Consider the following 17,237-nt stretch of genomic DNA (forward strand, 5'->3'; position numbering starts at 1 on the left):
GAATAAGGTAATTCTGTTTTTGATTTTTAATACAATTGCAGAAATGTCTTAACCTGTTTTCACTTTGTCGTTATGGGGTGTTGTGTGTAGATTTGATGAGGAAAACAATTAATTTAATACATTTTAGAATAAGGCTGTAACGTAACAAAATGTGGAAAAAGTCAAGGGGTTTGAAAACGTTCTGAATGCACTGTATATACAACGAGCAAAGTGATCATGCTGTTTTTATGTGGCTGCTATGAAAGTGAACTGTGTTTGCGTATGATCGGGGTGTATTCATTCCACCGATTGTAATGAAAAACATTTAAACGGAAGCAAACAGAACGAAGCAGGGATAAACATAACTGAATTTGTACAATAGAAACTCAAATTTGCAACTGTTGGACTAATGATTACACCCTAGATCAGCTAGATGCAGGGAAGAGTGTGCAAGGCGGTCTTGAATGTGTCACTGTCTGTCACCTTGATTACTCAAAATACTCTCGACATGTGCCCCTACATTATAAACTTTCATTCTAGGTTGTAGTAACCTCATCATGGGTATATGGAAAATGTTAGTATCAATGTAGTAGTCTAAACCTATCGATGTTACATTGAGCTGGGTGAATGGAATATGACTGACTGTCATGCAATAAGCTGTAATAGAAAAACATAGAATCACACTTGAATGCAATATCCTAAACTTTTTGTTTCTAAGTACTGTCCCATCTTTGGAGCAGTGTTTGTCAGTGCCGTTTAAGATGAGATGACGGAGGATGATTCTTAAAAAAATTTTGAGCATGGCCTTTATTTGTCACATGCACCAAATACAACAGGTATTTACTGTGAAGAAAGTGTTTCACTGTAAGGTCGACACCAGTTGTATTCGTCATAGTCTATGCTCATACATATTTGTTTTATCATCCTCCGTCATCTTAAATGGCACTGACTGCCACTACTCCATAGATAGGGCGGTTCTTAAAAACAAAACGTTTGGAATATTGTATCCAAGTGTGCGTGTGTGTTTCCCCATTGACTAATGTATTTTCTCCTGTGTGTTATCAGAGCCGGGGGCCAGTGGTGAATCAAGGTGGAGAGACAGCGCCAGAGGTAACGGAGAGAGTGGAGGCTGGACCACTGTGTCCACAGACACCAGCAGAGAGGCCAGAGATACCAACAGGACCAGAGAGACCACAAGAACTAGCAATCGCAGCCATGATTCCAGTGACCACTTTAGACCTCAGCCCCAGCCCTCTCAGTGCAGACCTCAGTCCCAGCCTCATTGAAGGGGGGGACCTACTGGCCTGCTGTGATCTGCTGTCCCTGAAGAGTGACACTGTGTCCCTGGCCAGGGTAAGTGATTTCTCCCATACACACACATTACAGTGAGGGTGAGTGACTTCTCCCGAACACACACATTACAGGGAGGGTGAGTGACTTCTCCGAATCACACACATTACAGGGAGGGTGAGTGAGTGACTTCTCCCAAACACACACATTACAGGGAGGGTGAGTAACTTCTCCCAAACACACACATTACAGGGAGGGTGAGTAACTTCTCCCAAACACACACATTACAGGGAGGGTGAGTAACTTCTCCCAAACACACACATTACAGGGAGGGTGAGTGACTTCTCCCAAACACACACATTACAGGGAGGGTGAGTAGCTTCTCCCAAACACACACATTACAGGGAGGGTGAGTAACGTCTCCCATACATTACATATATACATTACAGGGTTGTCACCTGATCAGTGCTCATCTATTGCCTGGGAAGACAACTCATCTCTGCAAGAGTAGCCAAAGTTGATTTTTGTCTTTCAATAAGTGTTGTTGTTGATATAGTCTGGCTAAGACCTTTCTAGTTAAATGCTGCCTCTTTCTAGCTAGTAGCCTAATCGTTGCTTTTTGAGCTGCTGAATGCTCAGTACTTGTGACTTTGAAGTGTTGGACCATTGACTTCAACTGGTTTCAAGGGAATTTGTGAGAGCTTTCTGATAATTGGTGGGTATGTCTGTTGGAGGGGGTATTTTTCTTCACCTCTGCTAGGCAATCAGCAATTAGTGTGAGTACTTCAAACTCCCCTAGTTTTTCACTGCGTTGTTGCCCAAAATGAAGACTGTCGCCGAAACAAGATATTTCAGATGATCAGATTTTGCTATTGTGTAGTTTTGTCAAGTATGTGTGATTTCCTGTTCACTCCTCTACCTGTAGGTTTTACAGAAACTCCCCACTCTGTGGCTGCAACCCTTCTAATCTAGTGTACCCTTCCCGCACAACCCATGTGCAATTCCTAGTCTCTGGCAGTGTTTGGAACTACCAATCGGTGGTCAACAAGGCTGAGACATAGATTACCCATGAGAACACTGCTACTACTCATTTCTCCTAAACTGAGATTTTCAATTTTCCCCCTCTCTCACCTGCCCATCTCCTCATTTGAATTCCATGCTGTCACTGTCACACTGTCACTGCCACTCAAGCTTAACATTGTTGTCATCTATTGTCCACCAAGTGCCCTTGGAGAGTTTGTCAATGAGCTTGACACCTTGATAAGCTCATTTCCTGATGATGGTTCACCGCTCATCATACTGGGCGACTTCAACGTCCCGAAGCCTGACTTCAATTCATTTCTTTCAAACTCTTTCTTTCCTCTCCTTGCCTCTTTTGACCTCACCCTTTCCCAGTCCCCTCCCACTCACAAGGCAGGCAATAAGCTTGACCTCATCTTTACTAGAGGCTGTTAGCCTACCAATCTCACTCCAATCCCCTCCAGGTCTCTAATTACTATTTTGTTTATTTTTTTCTCCTTCCCACTCTCGCCCAACCCTACCCACTCAGCCCCTACCCAGATGGTCATGCACCGTCACAATCTTCACTGTCTTTTTCCCACTACTCTCTCCTCTTCTATTCTATCATCTCTCCCTTCTGCTAAATCCTTCTCCCTCCTGTCTCCTGACTGCCTCTTCGAACTTCCTTTCCTTTCCACCTCATTTAACTCCCACTCTCCCCTTTCCTCCCGGCTGGCTCGACCCTTCCTCCTGCTCACAGAACAGGGATGTGGGCAGCTGAGTGGAAATGGAGGAAAAACTAAACTTCCAGAGGACCTATCACCCTTCCACTCCCTCCTCTCTACATGCTCTTCTTCTCCAACCCTGGGAAACTATTTTCCACCTTATCCTCCCTCCTTAATCCTCCACCTTCTCCCCATCCCTCCTCCCTCTCTGTGAACGACTGTGTCAACCACTTTGGAAAAAAGGTTGACAACATCCGGTCCTCATTCACTCAGCTTACGGAGTCCATTGGTCTCACTCACACAGAACTGCCCTACACCTTTACCCCTTCTCCCCTCTCTCTCCAGATTAAATCCTGCAACTAGTGATGTCCAGCCACCCGACAACCTGCCCACTCAACACCATCCCCTTCTCTAGACTCCATCTCTGGAGACCTTCTCCCATTCCTCACTTCCCTCATCAACTCATCCCTCACCAATGGCTGCGTCCCCTCTGATGTAATGATGGCCAGAGTCGCTCCCCTCCTCAAGAAACCAACACTTGACCCCTCTGATCAAAGAACTACAGACCAGTATCTCTTCTTTCTTTTCTTTCCAAAAAACCTGAGCTGGCTATCTCTGACCAGCTCTCTCGTTATCTCACTCAGAACAATCTTCTTAACCTTAACCTTCAAGATGATTCACTCAACTGAGACTGCTCTCCTCTGTGTCATGGAGGATCTCTGCTCTGCCAAAGCTGACTCTCTCCTCTTTTCTCATCCTCCTAAATCTATCTGTTGCCTTCAACACCATGAACCATCAAATCCTCCTCTCCACCCTCTCAGGGATGGGCATCTCAGGTTGTGCACACTCCTGGATTGCATCCTACCTGACAGGTCGCTCCTACCAGCTGGCATGGAGAGGATCTGTGTCTGCACATCGTGCTCTCACTACTGGTGTCCCCCAGGGCTCGGTTTTAAGCACCTCTCCACTTTTCTCTATACACCAAGTCACTCGGCTCCATCATATCCTCTCATGGTCTCTCCAATTATTGCTATGCAGATGACAATCAACTACTTTTCTCATTCCCACTTCAGACACCCAGTTGGCGACATGCATCTCTGTGTGCCTGGCAGATATCTCAGCTTGGATGTCGGCCCACTACCTCAGGCTCAACCTCGACAAGACGGAGCTGCTCTTCCTCCTGGGGAAAGCCTGCCCACTCTAAGACCTCTTCATCACGGTTGACAACTCCCAAAGTGCAAAGATCCCTGGAACAAAGATCCCTGTCGTTCTCTGCAAACATCAAAACAGGGAATCGCTCCTGCAGGTTCATGCTTTGCAACATCCGTAGAGTACAACATTTTCTCACAGAAGACGTGGCACGGGTCCAAGTGTCGAACCCAACAAGAGTAAGGTCGAGGACCTTCACAGTTTTATTTGAGACAAATGTACAATCCATGAAGATTCATTGTCAGATCCAACAGCAGATGTCGTTGTTTCAAGAAAACTAGATCTAGCATCTCTGTTTTATCCGAATTTAAAAATAAAACATTTACCGCCATGCCAGGCAGTTTTGGGGCTTCACCACGTTTATTTGCAATGTATGTGTCGTCTGCAATAGCATTGAAAGTTTGACATTGTGTTTCTGAATTACATCACAAAGAGGTAGCATGCAGTGCATTCGGAAAATTATTCAGACCCCTTCACTTTTTCAACGTTTTGTTACGTTACAACCTTATTCTAAAATTGATTAATTACCCCATAATGACAAAGTGAAAACATGTTTTTAGACATTTTAGCAAATTTATTTTGACCCTTTGCTATGAGATTCGAAATTGAGCTCAGGTCCAGCCTGTTTTGATCATCTTTGAGATTTTTGTACAACTTGATTGGAGTCCACTTGTGGTAAATTATATTGATCGGACATGATTTGGAAAGGCAGACACCTGTCTAAATAAGGTCCCACAGTTGACACTGCATGTCAGAGCAAAAACCAAGCCATTAGGTCAAAGGAATTGTCCGTAGAACTCCAAGACGGAATTGTGTCGAGGCACAGATCTGGGGAAGGGTACCAAAACATGTGTGCAGCATTAAAGGTCCCCAAGAACACAGTGGCCTCCATCATTCTTAAATGGAAGAAGTTTGGAACCACCAAGGCTCTTCCTAGAGCTGGCTGCCCGGCCAAACTGAGCAATCGGGGGAGAAGGTCCTTGGTCAGGGAGGTGACCAAGAAACCGATGGTCACTCTGACAGAGCTCCAGACTTCCTCTGTGGAGATGGGAGAACCTTCCAGAAGGATAACCATCTCTGCAGCACTCCAACAATCAGGCCCTTAAGGTAGAAAGGCCAGACTGAAGGCGATCCTCAGTAAAAGACACGACAGCCCATTTTGAGTTTGCCAAAAGGCACCAAAAGGACTCTCAGACCATGAGAAACAAGATGTGATGCTCCACATCCAACCTGACAGAGCTTGAGATGATATGCGGAGAAGAATGGGAGAAATTCCCCAAATACAGGTGTGCCAAGCTTATAGTGTCATACCCAAGAAAACTTGAGGCCATAATCGCTGTCAAAGGTCTGAATACTTATGTAAATGTAATATTTCAGTTATGTATTTATGATACATTTGGAAAAATGTAGCAAAAATGTTTGCTTTATGGGGTATTGTTTGTAGAGTGATGAGGGAATTTTTTTTAGAATAAGGCTGTAACGTAACAAAATGTGGAAAAAGTGAAGGGGTCTGAATGCTTTCCGAATGCACTTTATTTACAGTTGAAGTCGGAAGTTTACATACTGTGGCAGACCAGGGGGTTGGTTCAAAACGTTTACACAGATCAGACACGGACAGAGTATAAATAGCTCAGTTTCAAAGGTGTTTATTAAAATAATAGTCCAAAAGAAAAATAGGTCTCCCCCAAGAGACCCTCTCCGGTATACCGTCTTCTGGGCTCCGGGTCTCGCTGTATCCTGTGGGGATCAAAACTGATCTCTCTCCTGTTACCTCTGGTACCGTTCCCAACTATACAAGTCCTTTCCTCCCCCAGTCTCGTCCCTGTGTGCTGCCCTTCTGGCAGCTTTATGGTACTTGTACAGCTGTTGAGCAGCTGTGTCACATACCGCGTGAACCTTCCTCTCCTGGGGCTTGACGTTGCCCCGTCCGATCAAATACCCCAGGTACTCCACCTCCTCGAACACTAGTTTGCATTTCTTGGGGTTCGCGGTCAACCCGGCTTGTCTGAGCGCGTCCAGCACCGCCTGGTGCTCTTCCCAACCTTGGCTGTGGATGATGATATCATCCAAATTTGCCGCTGCGTACTGCTGGTGTAGTCGAAGTACTTTGTTCATCAGTCGCTGGAATGTGGGTGGGGCTCCGTGGAGAGCGAACGGGAGCACCCGGTACTGATGCAATCCGTCTGGTGTCGAAAACGCAGTCTTCTCCCGGGAGGAGGCTGCCAATGATACCTGCCAATATCCCTTGTTCAGGTCAAGGGTGCTGATGTACCGAGCCTTTCCCAATTGGTCGATGAGCTCGTCCACCCTCGGCATGGGGTAGGTGTCGAACAAGTTTATGTCGTTCACACCCCGGAAATCATTACAGAAGCACAGGCTACTGTCCGGTTTGGGCACCAACACAATGGGACTGCACCATGCACTGTGAGACTCTTCAACGACCCCCATCCTCAGCACAGCCTCCACTTGCTGTTTAACTGCCTTCCTTCGGGCCTCCGGAACCCGATATGGCCTCTTTCTTACTGTTTCCCCGAGGGTTGTGCGGCCCGCCTTCTCGGAGAACACCGCTGTGTTCCGATCGAGATCCTCATTGCTCGGGACCACCACTGGTGCGGTTAGCATCCTGGGTCCCGACCATAACACGGCCAAGGTTGTCCTCTCGTGCCATTTCTTCAACAGGTTCACTTGGTAAATATGTTGGGGTTTCCGTCTCCCGGGCTACCATACGTGGTAATTGACAGGTCCCAGCTTCTCAATCACCTCGTAGGGCCCGTGCCATGTAGCCAGGAACTTACTTTCGGCCGTGGGGATCAAGACCAACACCCTGTCCCCCACCTGGAATTCCCAGGGCTGGGCTCCCCGATTCTTGACCTGGGCTTGGGCGCTTTGGGCCTTCTCCATATGTTCCCTCATGACTGGCCATATGGCTGTCATCCGCTCCCTCATCGTCTCCATGTGCTCTACCACATTGCGTAAGGGGGTCGGTTGGGCTTCCCCCACCTACTTGGCGAGGTCCAGTAGGCCGCGTGGCCTCCTCCCGTAGAGGAGTTCAAAAGGGGAAAACCCTGTGGAGGACTGGGGTACTTCTCAGATTGAGAACATATGGTGGGGTAGTAGCTGGTCCCAGTTCTTACGGTCCTGATCGATGACCTTCCGCAGCATTTGTTTGAGCGTACCGGTATGTCAGGTACCGGTAAGTCTGGTACTGCACCCACCATCATCTGGCAGTTCCCTTGTGGCGTCACGATGTTGGCCCATACGGTTGAATACCGCTTTGTGTCCCTGTGAACACAGGAAATTGACGTCTCCCTACCACGTTCGGTCTCCTGGTTCAGCAGACTCGTGGTTACGAGGGTAACCATACTTCCGGAGTCTAATAGAGCTTCCGTGTCCGTCAACCTTCACCGGGACCATGGGTGCAGTTGATTCGTGGTGTGCCCAACAGGAGGTGACGTAGTCCACTGCGTGACCCACCTCGCTTCCGGGGCTTGCTGATGGCATTGACTCCTCTCAAACCTCCTTTGGTCTCCATCTACCTGGGGTTGTCGTTGGCGGGTCGGACCTACCCAGGCTGTCTCTACATGGGTTTTACGGTCCTTTGGCCCTGCCGACTGTCGGTTCAGGATACCCAGCAGTGGGGCTGTCTTTCCGGCTCCTCGAATGGGTCGCCGACTTGCTCCGGCTCCCACTCAGCAGGGCTTCCGGGTCCCTCTCCGGATCCCGTCTTCTGAGCTCAGGGTCTTGCTGTGTCCCGTGGGGATCAAAACTGAGCTCTCTCCTGTTACCTCTGGTACCGTCCCCAACTATACTATACATACACTAAGTTGACTGTGCCTTTAAACAGCATGGAAAATTCCAGAAAATGATGTCATGGCTTCAGAAGCTTCTGATAGGCTAATTACATTGTTTGAGTCAATTGGAGGTGTACCTGAAGATGTATTTTAAGGCCTACCTTCAAACTCAGTGCTTGACATCATGGGAAAATCAAACGAAATCAGCCAAGACCTCAGAAAACAATTGTAGACCTCCACAAGTCTGGTTCATCCTTGGGAGCAATTTCCAAATGCCTGATGGTACCACGTTCATCTGTACAAACAATTGTAAGCAAGTATAAACACCATGGGACCACGCAGCTGTCATACCGCTCAGGAAGGAGACGCGTTCTGTCTCCTAGAGATGAACGTACTTTGGTGCGAAAAGTGCAAATCAATCCTAGAACAGCAGCAAAAGACCTTGTGAAGATTCTGGAGGAAACAGGTACACAAGTATCTATATCCACTATAAAACGAATCCTATATCGAGATAACCTGAAAGGCCGCTCAAAAAAAACGGAAAAAAAGAAGCCACTGCTCAAAAACCGCCATAAAAAAAGACAGACTACGGTTTGCAACTGCACATGGGGACAAAGATCATACACCATCCGAACCGTGACGCATGAGGGTGGCAGCATCATGTTGTGGGGGTGCTTTGCTGTAGGAGGGATTGGTGCACTTCACAAAATAGATGGCATCATGAGGTAGGAAAATTATGTGGATATATTGAAGCAACATCTCAAGACATCAGTCAGGAAGTTTAAGCTTGGTCGCAAATGGGTCTGGACATAGAACCCAAGCATACTTCCAAAGTTGTGGCAAAATGGCTTAAGGACAACAAAGTCAAGGTATTGGAGTGGCCATCACAAAGCCCTGACCTCAATCCTATTGAAAATGTGTGGGCAGATCTGAAAAACTGTGTGCGAGCAAGGAGGCCTACAAACCTGACTCAGTTACACCAGCTCTGTCAGGAGGAATGGGACAAAATTTACCCAATTTATTGTGGGAAGCTTGTGGAAGGCTACCCGAAACGTTTGACCCAAGTTAAACAATTTCAAGGCAATGGTACTAAATACTAATTTAGTGCATGTAAACTTCTGACCCACTGGGAAAGTGATGAATGAGAAAAAGCTGAAATAAATCATTCTCTCTACTATTATTCTGAGATTTCCCATTCTTAAAATAAAGTGGTGATCCTAACTGACCTAAGACAGGGAATTTTTACTTGGATTAAATGTCAGGAATTGTGAAAAACTGAGTTTAAATGTATTTGGCTAAGGTGTATGTAAACATCTGACTTCAACTGTATATACTGCCTTCTACTGTATTCTTGTCAATGCCAATTGCACATCCAAATATTAATATATTTCTTAATTACATTCTTTTACTCTGAGATTAGTGTATGGTTGTGAACTGTTAGATATTACTGCACTGGTAGAGCTAGGAACAAAAGCATTTCTCTACACCCGCAATAACACCTGCTAAATATGTGTATGTGACCAATAACATTTGATTTGACATCAAAGGTATCGACTTCAGGCGAGACTCCGGACACCATAGTGAGAGTCTCCTCCTGTCAGTCAAACCGTGTCTCATGGTCTGACAAACACTGCTTTAGCTCTGCCACCTTTCACTACAGATGCGGAAGTGCAACACTGGCGGATGTGGTGGATTAAGACCCATCCAATACAACAACAAAAAACATATCTCTAGCTTAAACTGATTTTGATGTGTCAGTGTGTCAGTCAACTGTGTGTCAGTCAACTGTCGGGGGATAATGAAAGGAATGGAAGTTTTTATGCCAGTGAGATTGCTAAGGCGAACACCGCCATGTTTAATTTTGCCCGACCTAGGTCGAGGCTCAGACATAGTCTCAATGGGAAAAGCTGAGCTGACCACACTGACTGTGCTAGGGGCCAACATAAAGCTGGCAGGCTGGCTAAGAGCCTGCTTCCTGTCCTGCACCCTGTCTCATTATGGAGCTAGAGGAGTTAGAGCCCAGATAGATAAAATGAGAGCACCCCTCCAGCTACTCTCATGGTGACTTTGTCTTGACAGGTGATATGTCATTGCCATTAGTGTTATGTAAAGCGAGCTCTGAAGCACATATCAGAATAGCATTAAGATGCTTTCTCTGCCTTTCGATTCCCTTCTTCCTGACAGCATCCATTTTGTTGATAGCCTATTGCATTTATGGCACCTGGGCCCAGTCTGATAAAGCCACGACAAGCTGTAAGAGATTGGCCTAGGTGAGGCTCTCATACACCAAGACCCTCATCTTCCCAAGATGTACCTCTCTAACCAAACGACACCGATATTCCTCTGTTAACAAAACATTCATGTCTCACCTCAGAGCTATCCAGTTTCATTATCGCAGAAAAAAAGGGCCGCTTTATCCAGAGGTCAGCCGGGAATATGGAACCATGGCACTTCTCCAATGAGCAGCGAGGCTGTATCGTTGTTTCAGACATCGGGCAGAGCGCTCGTCAAATCATAATTCCCCTGACCTTGGTGACCCTCGGAGGCTTTGACAACGCGGGGCCATGCTACAGGACAGGCACTCTCTTTCACGCCCGCCGACGCCAAAATGGCTTTTTCATTCCTCAAACAATCATACGCTCGATCCTCTGAATGGAAGGGCAGATGACATAAGCTGTGGGTTCTCTGGTTTGAGTTAAGTGCTTTTTTCTACACTCCAGAAGCGTGTGGTCTGACCCTAGTGTACGTGCTGACGGTACTGTTATCTTCTTTTCCCCCTCTCATTTAATTTAGCTCCTTGAGCGTTCCTGAAAGCCCAATTTGAATATGCTCATCACTGCTGCAGCCCTGTTGTCAAAATCTCAATTAATATGTTAATGTCTCTGAGATTTTTCATTAGTTACCAGAAGAGTTATTGGCGTCATTTTTTTTCAGGAATGATTTTTTTTTTTTGGGGGGGGGCATTGCTTTGTTTATATTGCCTGTTGGTGCTGGAGGGGTTTTTCAATTACAAATCATAAATTGAAATCCTCAACCAAGAAAGAATAACTACCGTTGATATGCTTGATTCGTAGCAGTCCTTGTGCCGATACATCTTCAACTTATAACTTGTTACCTTGATGTATTATTGTAGTTAAATCCGACTCAGTATTCAGAAGGAACTCAAATGTTTCTAAGTAAACCTCCTTTCCTTTACTAACACTGTAAATTCATTATTTATAAATGGTGCTCCGTTGACATTCTTAGCTGTTATGTGGCAAATGAGCCAGTGCCACCACCTTGGACGTTATGCCAAAGGAAATGTGTGAGAATTCATGTTGATATCCTCGTTAGTAGCTTAGACATGCATCAGCAAAAATGTACTTCCCTAACTACTGTATGATTAGAGAGTAGGCTGTAAGCCCCCACTTGTTCCTTTCAATCTCACTAGACTATTTAGGCCATTTAATTTTCAAACCGAATGATTAAATCATGACTGCAGGGCTAACTTTAGATTTTAATAATAGGGGCCTCCCGAGTGGCGCAGCGGTCTAACGCAGTGCTTGAGGCATCACTACAGACCCGGGTTCGAGCCCAGGCTGTGTCACAGCCGGCCGTGACCAGGAGACCCCTGAGGCGGCGCACAATTGGCCCAGTATCGTCCGGGTTAGAGGAGGGTTTGGCTCTAGCGACTCGTTGTGGCAGGCTCGGGCGCCTGCAGGCTGACCTCGGTTGCCAGCTGGATGGTGTTTCCTCTGACACATTGGTGCATCTGGCTTCCGGGTTAAGCAAGCACTGTGTGAAGAAGCAGAGTCTGGCAGGGTCGTGTTTTCGGGGGACGCATGGCTTTCGACTTTCTCCTCTCCTGAGTCCGTAAGGGAGTTGCAGCGATGGAACAAGATTGTAACTACGAAATTGGGGTGAAAAAGGGTTAAGAGTAATTAAAATGGAAGTAGTGCGAAAACCAGAGAGTTGTGGGTTTCTGTTATTGATTGCATCCCAACTAGCACCCTACTCCCTACACAGTCCAATAGTTACTTTTGACCAGGGACCTATGAGCTCTATGTTGGGAATCTGGTTTGGGACGTAGGCAAATTATTTTGCATTAATGTTGCTGCCCAGTAACCTTAATCAAATAAGATGAAAACATGATGATGGACGAGACCGTTAATTACATTTAATTGGATGATCAAAGGCTTGTCTTTTGAGGCTCTTGATAAAAACCTGAACTTCAGGTTGCTGAAATTACATAGCTAGCCTTTATCTCTCTTGTTACTGTGAAATAATGTATTCCTTGTCGGATGTTTTCTCTCTTGTTTTTGACGATGAGAAAAGCTGAAAACAATCGCATCCGTCATTAACTTGCTTTGGTGATGGAAAAGGGATGTGGATCTCTCAGGCTCCTTTGGGTCAATATTGTTTTATTCTGTATAGGTTGGTGAGGGGACACACAACACTGATATACACTGAATGTACAAAACATTAAGCACACCTTCCTATTATTGAATTGCACCCCCCCCCCTTTTTTGCCCTCAGAACAGCCTCAATTGTCTTGCCCATTCACCCTCTGAATGGCACACATACACAATCAATCCATGTCTCAATTGTCTCTTTAACCCGTCTCCTCATCTTCACCTACGCTGATTGAAGTGGGTTTAACAAGTGACATCAATAAGGGATCATGGCTTTCACCTGGATTCACTTGGTCAGTCTTTCACATGGAAAGAGCAGGCGTTCCTAATGTTTTGTACACTCAGTATAACACACCTCTTTTATACAGGAAGGGACCAGGCTCTTTTCCTGATCAGATTGCAGTTGTATAATATGATCATAACACTACCCTGACTCTTTCTCTTTTTCTTGCTATCTCGCTCTCTTTTTCTCTGTGTCCTTTAACTATTCTTCTTTCTTTTGTATTCTACAAAGTCCCTCCTTTTTCATACGCCAATTTATTCAGCCGAGGTAGAGGAGAGGAGCCCCATTCATTTATCAACACAGAGAAGGTTTTTATTTTTATTGTATTTCATTGGCCCATATTTAGAGGCTGTGGATGTGAAAGGAAGGAAGGCTGGATGGTGATGTTGTATGGAGAAAAGGAGTCGAGGTCATTTCTAGTATTTCTATTTCGTCATTCCTTGGTTTGGTGAATATTTTACCCTTTCATTTGTGGTTGACTGTCTAATGATGTCCTGGTAACCCATCACCATAAAATAAATGTAATTTTCAGGTTGCTAATGAGGAAACGTCTCTCTCCTGGGATACTTCCCCCTCCCTCTCTTCCAAAGCATTGCCATCGTGTCCATCTCAAAACAGCAAGCAAGTGTCCATCACAACACTAGGGGTTTCTGCGATGACACTGTCATGCTGTGGAGAGAATTGGGGGATGGATAAGGGAGGGAGTGTTATGGTGGGCTTCTCAATAACTCTTGGTCTTCGCCACTGCTCTTGGGTCTTTTTTTTATATACAGTCGTATGAAAAAGTTTGGGCACCCGTGACAATTTTCATGATTTCCATTTATAAATAATTGGGTGTTTGGATCAGCAATTTCATTTTGATCTATCAAATAACTGATGGACACAGTAATATTTCAGTAGTGAAATTAGGTTTATTGGATTAACAGAAAATGTGCAATATGCATCAAAACACAATTAGACAGGTGCATACATTTGGGCACCCCAATAGAAACATCACATCAGTATTTAGTAGAGCCTCCTTTTGCTAAAATAACAGCCTCTAGACGCTTCCCATAGCCTCTAATGAGTGTCTGGATTCTGGATGAAGTTATTTTGGACCATTCCTCCTTACAAAACATCTCCAGTTCAGTTAGGTGGTTGATGGTGGTTGAGCAAGGACTGCCTGCTTCAAATCATCCCAGAGATTCTCAATGATATTCAGGACTGGGATGGCCATTCCAGAACAATGTACTTGTTCCTCTACATAAATGCCCAGGTAGATTTTGAGCAGTGTTTTGGGTCGTTGTCTTGTTGAAATATCCAACCCCGGCATAACTTCAACTTTGTGACTGATTCTTCAACATTATTCCCAAGAATCTGCTGATATTGAGTGGAATCCATGCGACCCTCAACTTTAACAAGATTCCCAGTACCGGCACTGGCCACACAGCCCCACAGCATGATGGAACCCCCACCAAATTTTACTGTGGGTAGCAAGTGTTTTTCTTGGAACGCTGTGTTCTTTTGCCGCCATGCATAACGTCCCTTGTTATGACCAAATAACTCAACCTTTGTTTCATCAGTCCACAGCACCTTATTCCAAAATGAAGCTGGCTTGTCCAAATGTGCGTTTGCATACCTCAAGCGACTCTGTTTGTGGCGTGTGCAGAAAAGGCTTCTTCCGCATCACTCTCCCATACAGCTTCTCCTTGTGCAAAGTGCGCTGAATTGTTGAACGATGCACAGTGACACCATCTGCAGCAAGATGATGATGTAGGTCTTTGGAGGTGGTCTGTGGGCTGTTTTTGACCGTTCTCACCATCCTTCGCCTTTGCATCTCCGATATTTTACTTGGCCTGCCACTTCTGGCCTTAACAAGAACTGTGCCTGTGGTCTTCCATTTCCTCACTATGTTCCTCACAGTGGACACTGACAGCTTAAATCTCAGCGATAGCTTTTTGTAGCCTTCCTCTAAACCATAATGTTGAACAATCTTTGTTTTCAGGTCATTTGAGAGTTGTTTTGAGGCCCCCAATGTTGTCACTCTTCAGAGGAGAGTCAAAGAGAACAACAACTTGCAATTGGCCACCTTAAATACCTTTTCTCATGATTGGATGCACTTGTCTATGAAGTTCAAGGCTTAATGAGCTCACCAAACCAATTGTGTGTTCCAATTAATCAGTGCTAAGTAGTTACAGGTATTCAAATCAACAGAATGACAAGGGTGCCCACATTTTTGCATAGCCTATTTTTCACATCTGATTTAATTTCATACAACTTAATATTGCTACACTAAAAATCTTTGTCTGGACAATACCCCAGTACTCAGCTTTTATTAGAAAATGAATGGCATGCCACTGTGATAATTTTCTGTGACGACAGAGTCAATTATTATGCAGCCTCAGAGGGGTGCCCAAACTTTTTCATATGACTGTGTGTATGTATATATATATATATATATATATATACCAAAACTGTCATCATCAAAAAGTGACATCATCAATGCCAAATCGAGCTGGTACATTTCACATCTGAAAATAGAGTATTGTTACTGTTTATATAAAAGTATATATATATAAATATACTGTTTACCAAAACTGGGTTCATCAATGCCAAAATTGTACATTTCAGGATACGAAAAGAGGGGTTAGAATTGACAGGATGGGGGATAAGGTAACACCCAGTAGGGTAGAGCAGGAGTGGGCATGTTTCAAGGAATGCTACACTCAGAAATGTTTGTTCATTAGTCCACTATTAATACAATCCCAAAAAAGTATGCATGTCAGCAGTCAAGTTTTCACAATGGAGCACTTGCAGTACAGAGCTAAACTTGGCTTGATGATGCGTTTTGCATCATATCAAAGATAGTTTTTGAGTGTAGTCTCCCTTTAATATTAATAACAACCAAACAGAGAAAACCACAACGTCCTCCGTAGGTTTTTTTTCTTCCTTCCCTGTGTGCTCACTTAAGCTACAAGAAGTATATTACTAAAGTCCTCCATCTTGAAGTACCATGATTAAACTCCTCATTGACAGCTTACCCCAACAATGCAAGGTGTGCTCTAGTTTTTAAAAAATGTTTCTGAAGGTAATCACACAGCATAGTAATGAGAGAGAGAGAGAGGGAGCATTGATCAGTAGAAACGAAACAAACGATTTTAGAAAATGAAAGAATTAAACCAAAAATCAAGAGACCTGACCTTAGTCTTTGCTCATCTGACTATAGACTGGAAGTAAAGATGTCAGTTTGAAGATGAAAACAGTTTTGTCTCTGTGTTTTGGGAAGCCTTTGAGAATTTAGAGAATCATTTTAGGATTTTAATAGATTCATTATATATTCCCTCTTTTCCTTTTCCCTAAGGGAGGTTTGTTCATACCCAAAAATGTAAGCACAGAGGTGTTTTTGTCAAAATATTGGATAATTGACAATATGGAAATGGTACTGTTATTTGCCACAAATGTTGCAAATTTTTTTCCTCTAAATCTCTGATGCTCATGCTAACTCCTGATTCTTCTTCTGTTTTAGAGCGAGGGATATGTCCAGGAAGAAGATACAAGAAGTGTGGCTGCATCCTCTGTCATGGTATGCTCAGCATTCTGGTGCCGTGTATTCTATTCCAATATAAGAGAATATAAGAGAGTATGTATATATATATATATATACACTGCTCAAAAAAATAAAGGGAACACTAAAATAACACATCCTAGATCTGAATGAAATATTCTTATTAAATACTTTTTTCTTTACATAGTTGAATGTGCTGACAACAAAATCACACAAAAATTATCAATGGAAATCAAATTTATCAACCCATGGAGGTCTGGAGTGACACTCAAAATTAAAGTGGAAAACCACACTACAGGCTGATCCAACTTTGATGCAATGTCCTTTAAAACAAGTCAAAATGAGGCTCAGTAGTGTGTGTGGCCTCCACGTGCCTGTATGACCTCCCTACAACGCCTGGGCATGCTCCTGATGAGGTGGTGGATGGTCTCCTGAGGGATCTCCTCCCAGACCTGGACTAAAGCATCTGCCAACTCCTGGACAGTCTGTGGTGGTTGGAGCGAGACATGATGTCCCAGATGTGCTCAATTGGATTCAGGTCTGGGGAACGGGCGGGCCAGTCCATAGCATCAATGCCTTCCTCTTGCAGGAACTGCTGACACACTCCAGTCACATGAGGTCTAGCATTGTCTTGCATTAGAAGGAACCCAGGGCCAACCGCACCAGCATATGGTCTCACAAGGGGTCTGAGGATCTCATCTCGGTACCTAATTGCAGTCAGGCTACCTCTGGCGAGCACATGGAGGGCTGTGCAGCCCCCCAAAGAAATGTCACCCCACACCATGACTGATCCACCGCCAAAGCAGTGCTCCTCCTGCTCCTCCTTGCACAAAGGCGGAGGTAGAGGTCCTGCTGCTGGGTTGTTGACCTCCTACGGCCTCATCCACATCTCCTGATGTACTGGCCTGTCTCCTGGTAGCGCCTCCATGCTCTGGACACTACGCTGACAGACACAGCAAACCCTCTTGCCACAGCTCGTATTGATGTGCCATCCTGGATGAGCTGCACTACCTGAGCCACTTGTGT

General features: G+C 44.9%; 1 protein-coding gene across 2 annotated transcripts in view; it reads left to right on the forward strand.

Moving 5' to 3' along the window:
• LOC112252632 (ankyrin repeat domain-containing protein SOWAHC) overlaps window positions 1-17,237 on the forward strand; it is a 60,982-nt gene that overhangs the window by 14,961 nt on the left and 28,784 nt on the right. For both annotated transcript variants that reach the window (XR_006083627.1, XM_042323326.1), the window contains exons 3-4: window positions 1,045-1,332; window positions 16,173-16,229. Coding sequence is in view for 1 of the 2 variants with exons in the window: in XM_042323326.1 (XP_042179260.1) it covers window positions 1,045-1,332; window positions 16,173-16,229 (345 nt within the window). In the remaining variant the exon portion in view is untranslated. The remainder of the gene's footprint in view (window positions 1-1,044; window positions 1,333-16,172; window positions 16,230-17,237) is intronic.

This window comes from Oncorhynchus tshawytscha, linkage group LG06 (genome assembly GCF_018296145.1).
Source record: "Oncorhynchus tshawytscha isolate Ot180627B linkage group LG06, Otsh_v2.0, whole genome shotgun sequence".
Taxonomy (NCBI): Eukaryota; Metazoa; Chordata; class Actinopteri; order Salmoniformes; family Salmonidae; genus Oncorhynchus; species Oncorhynchus tshawytscha.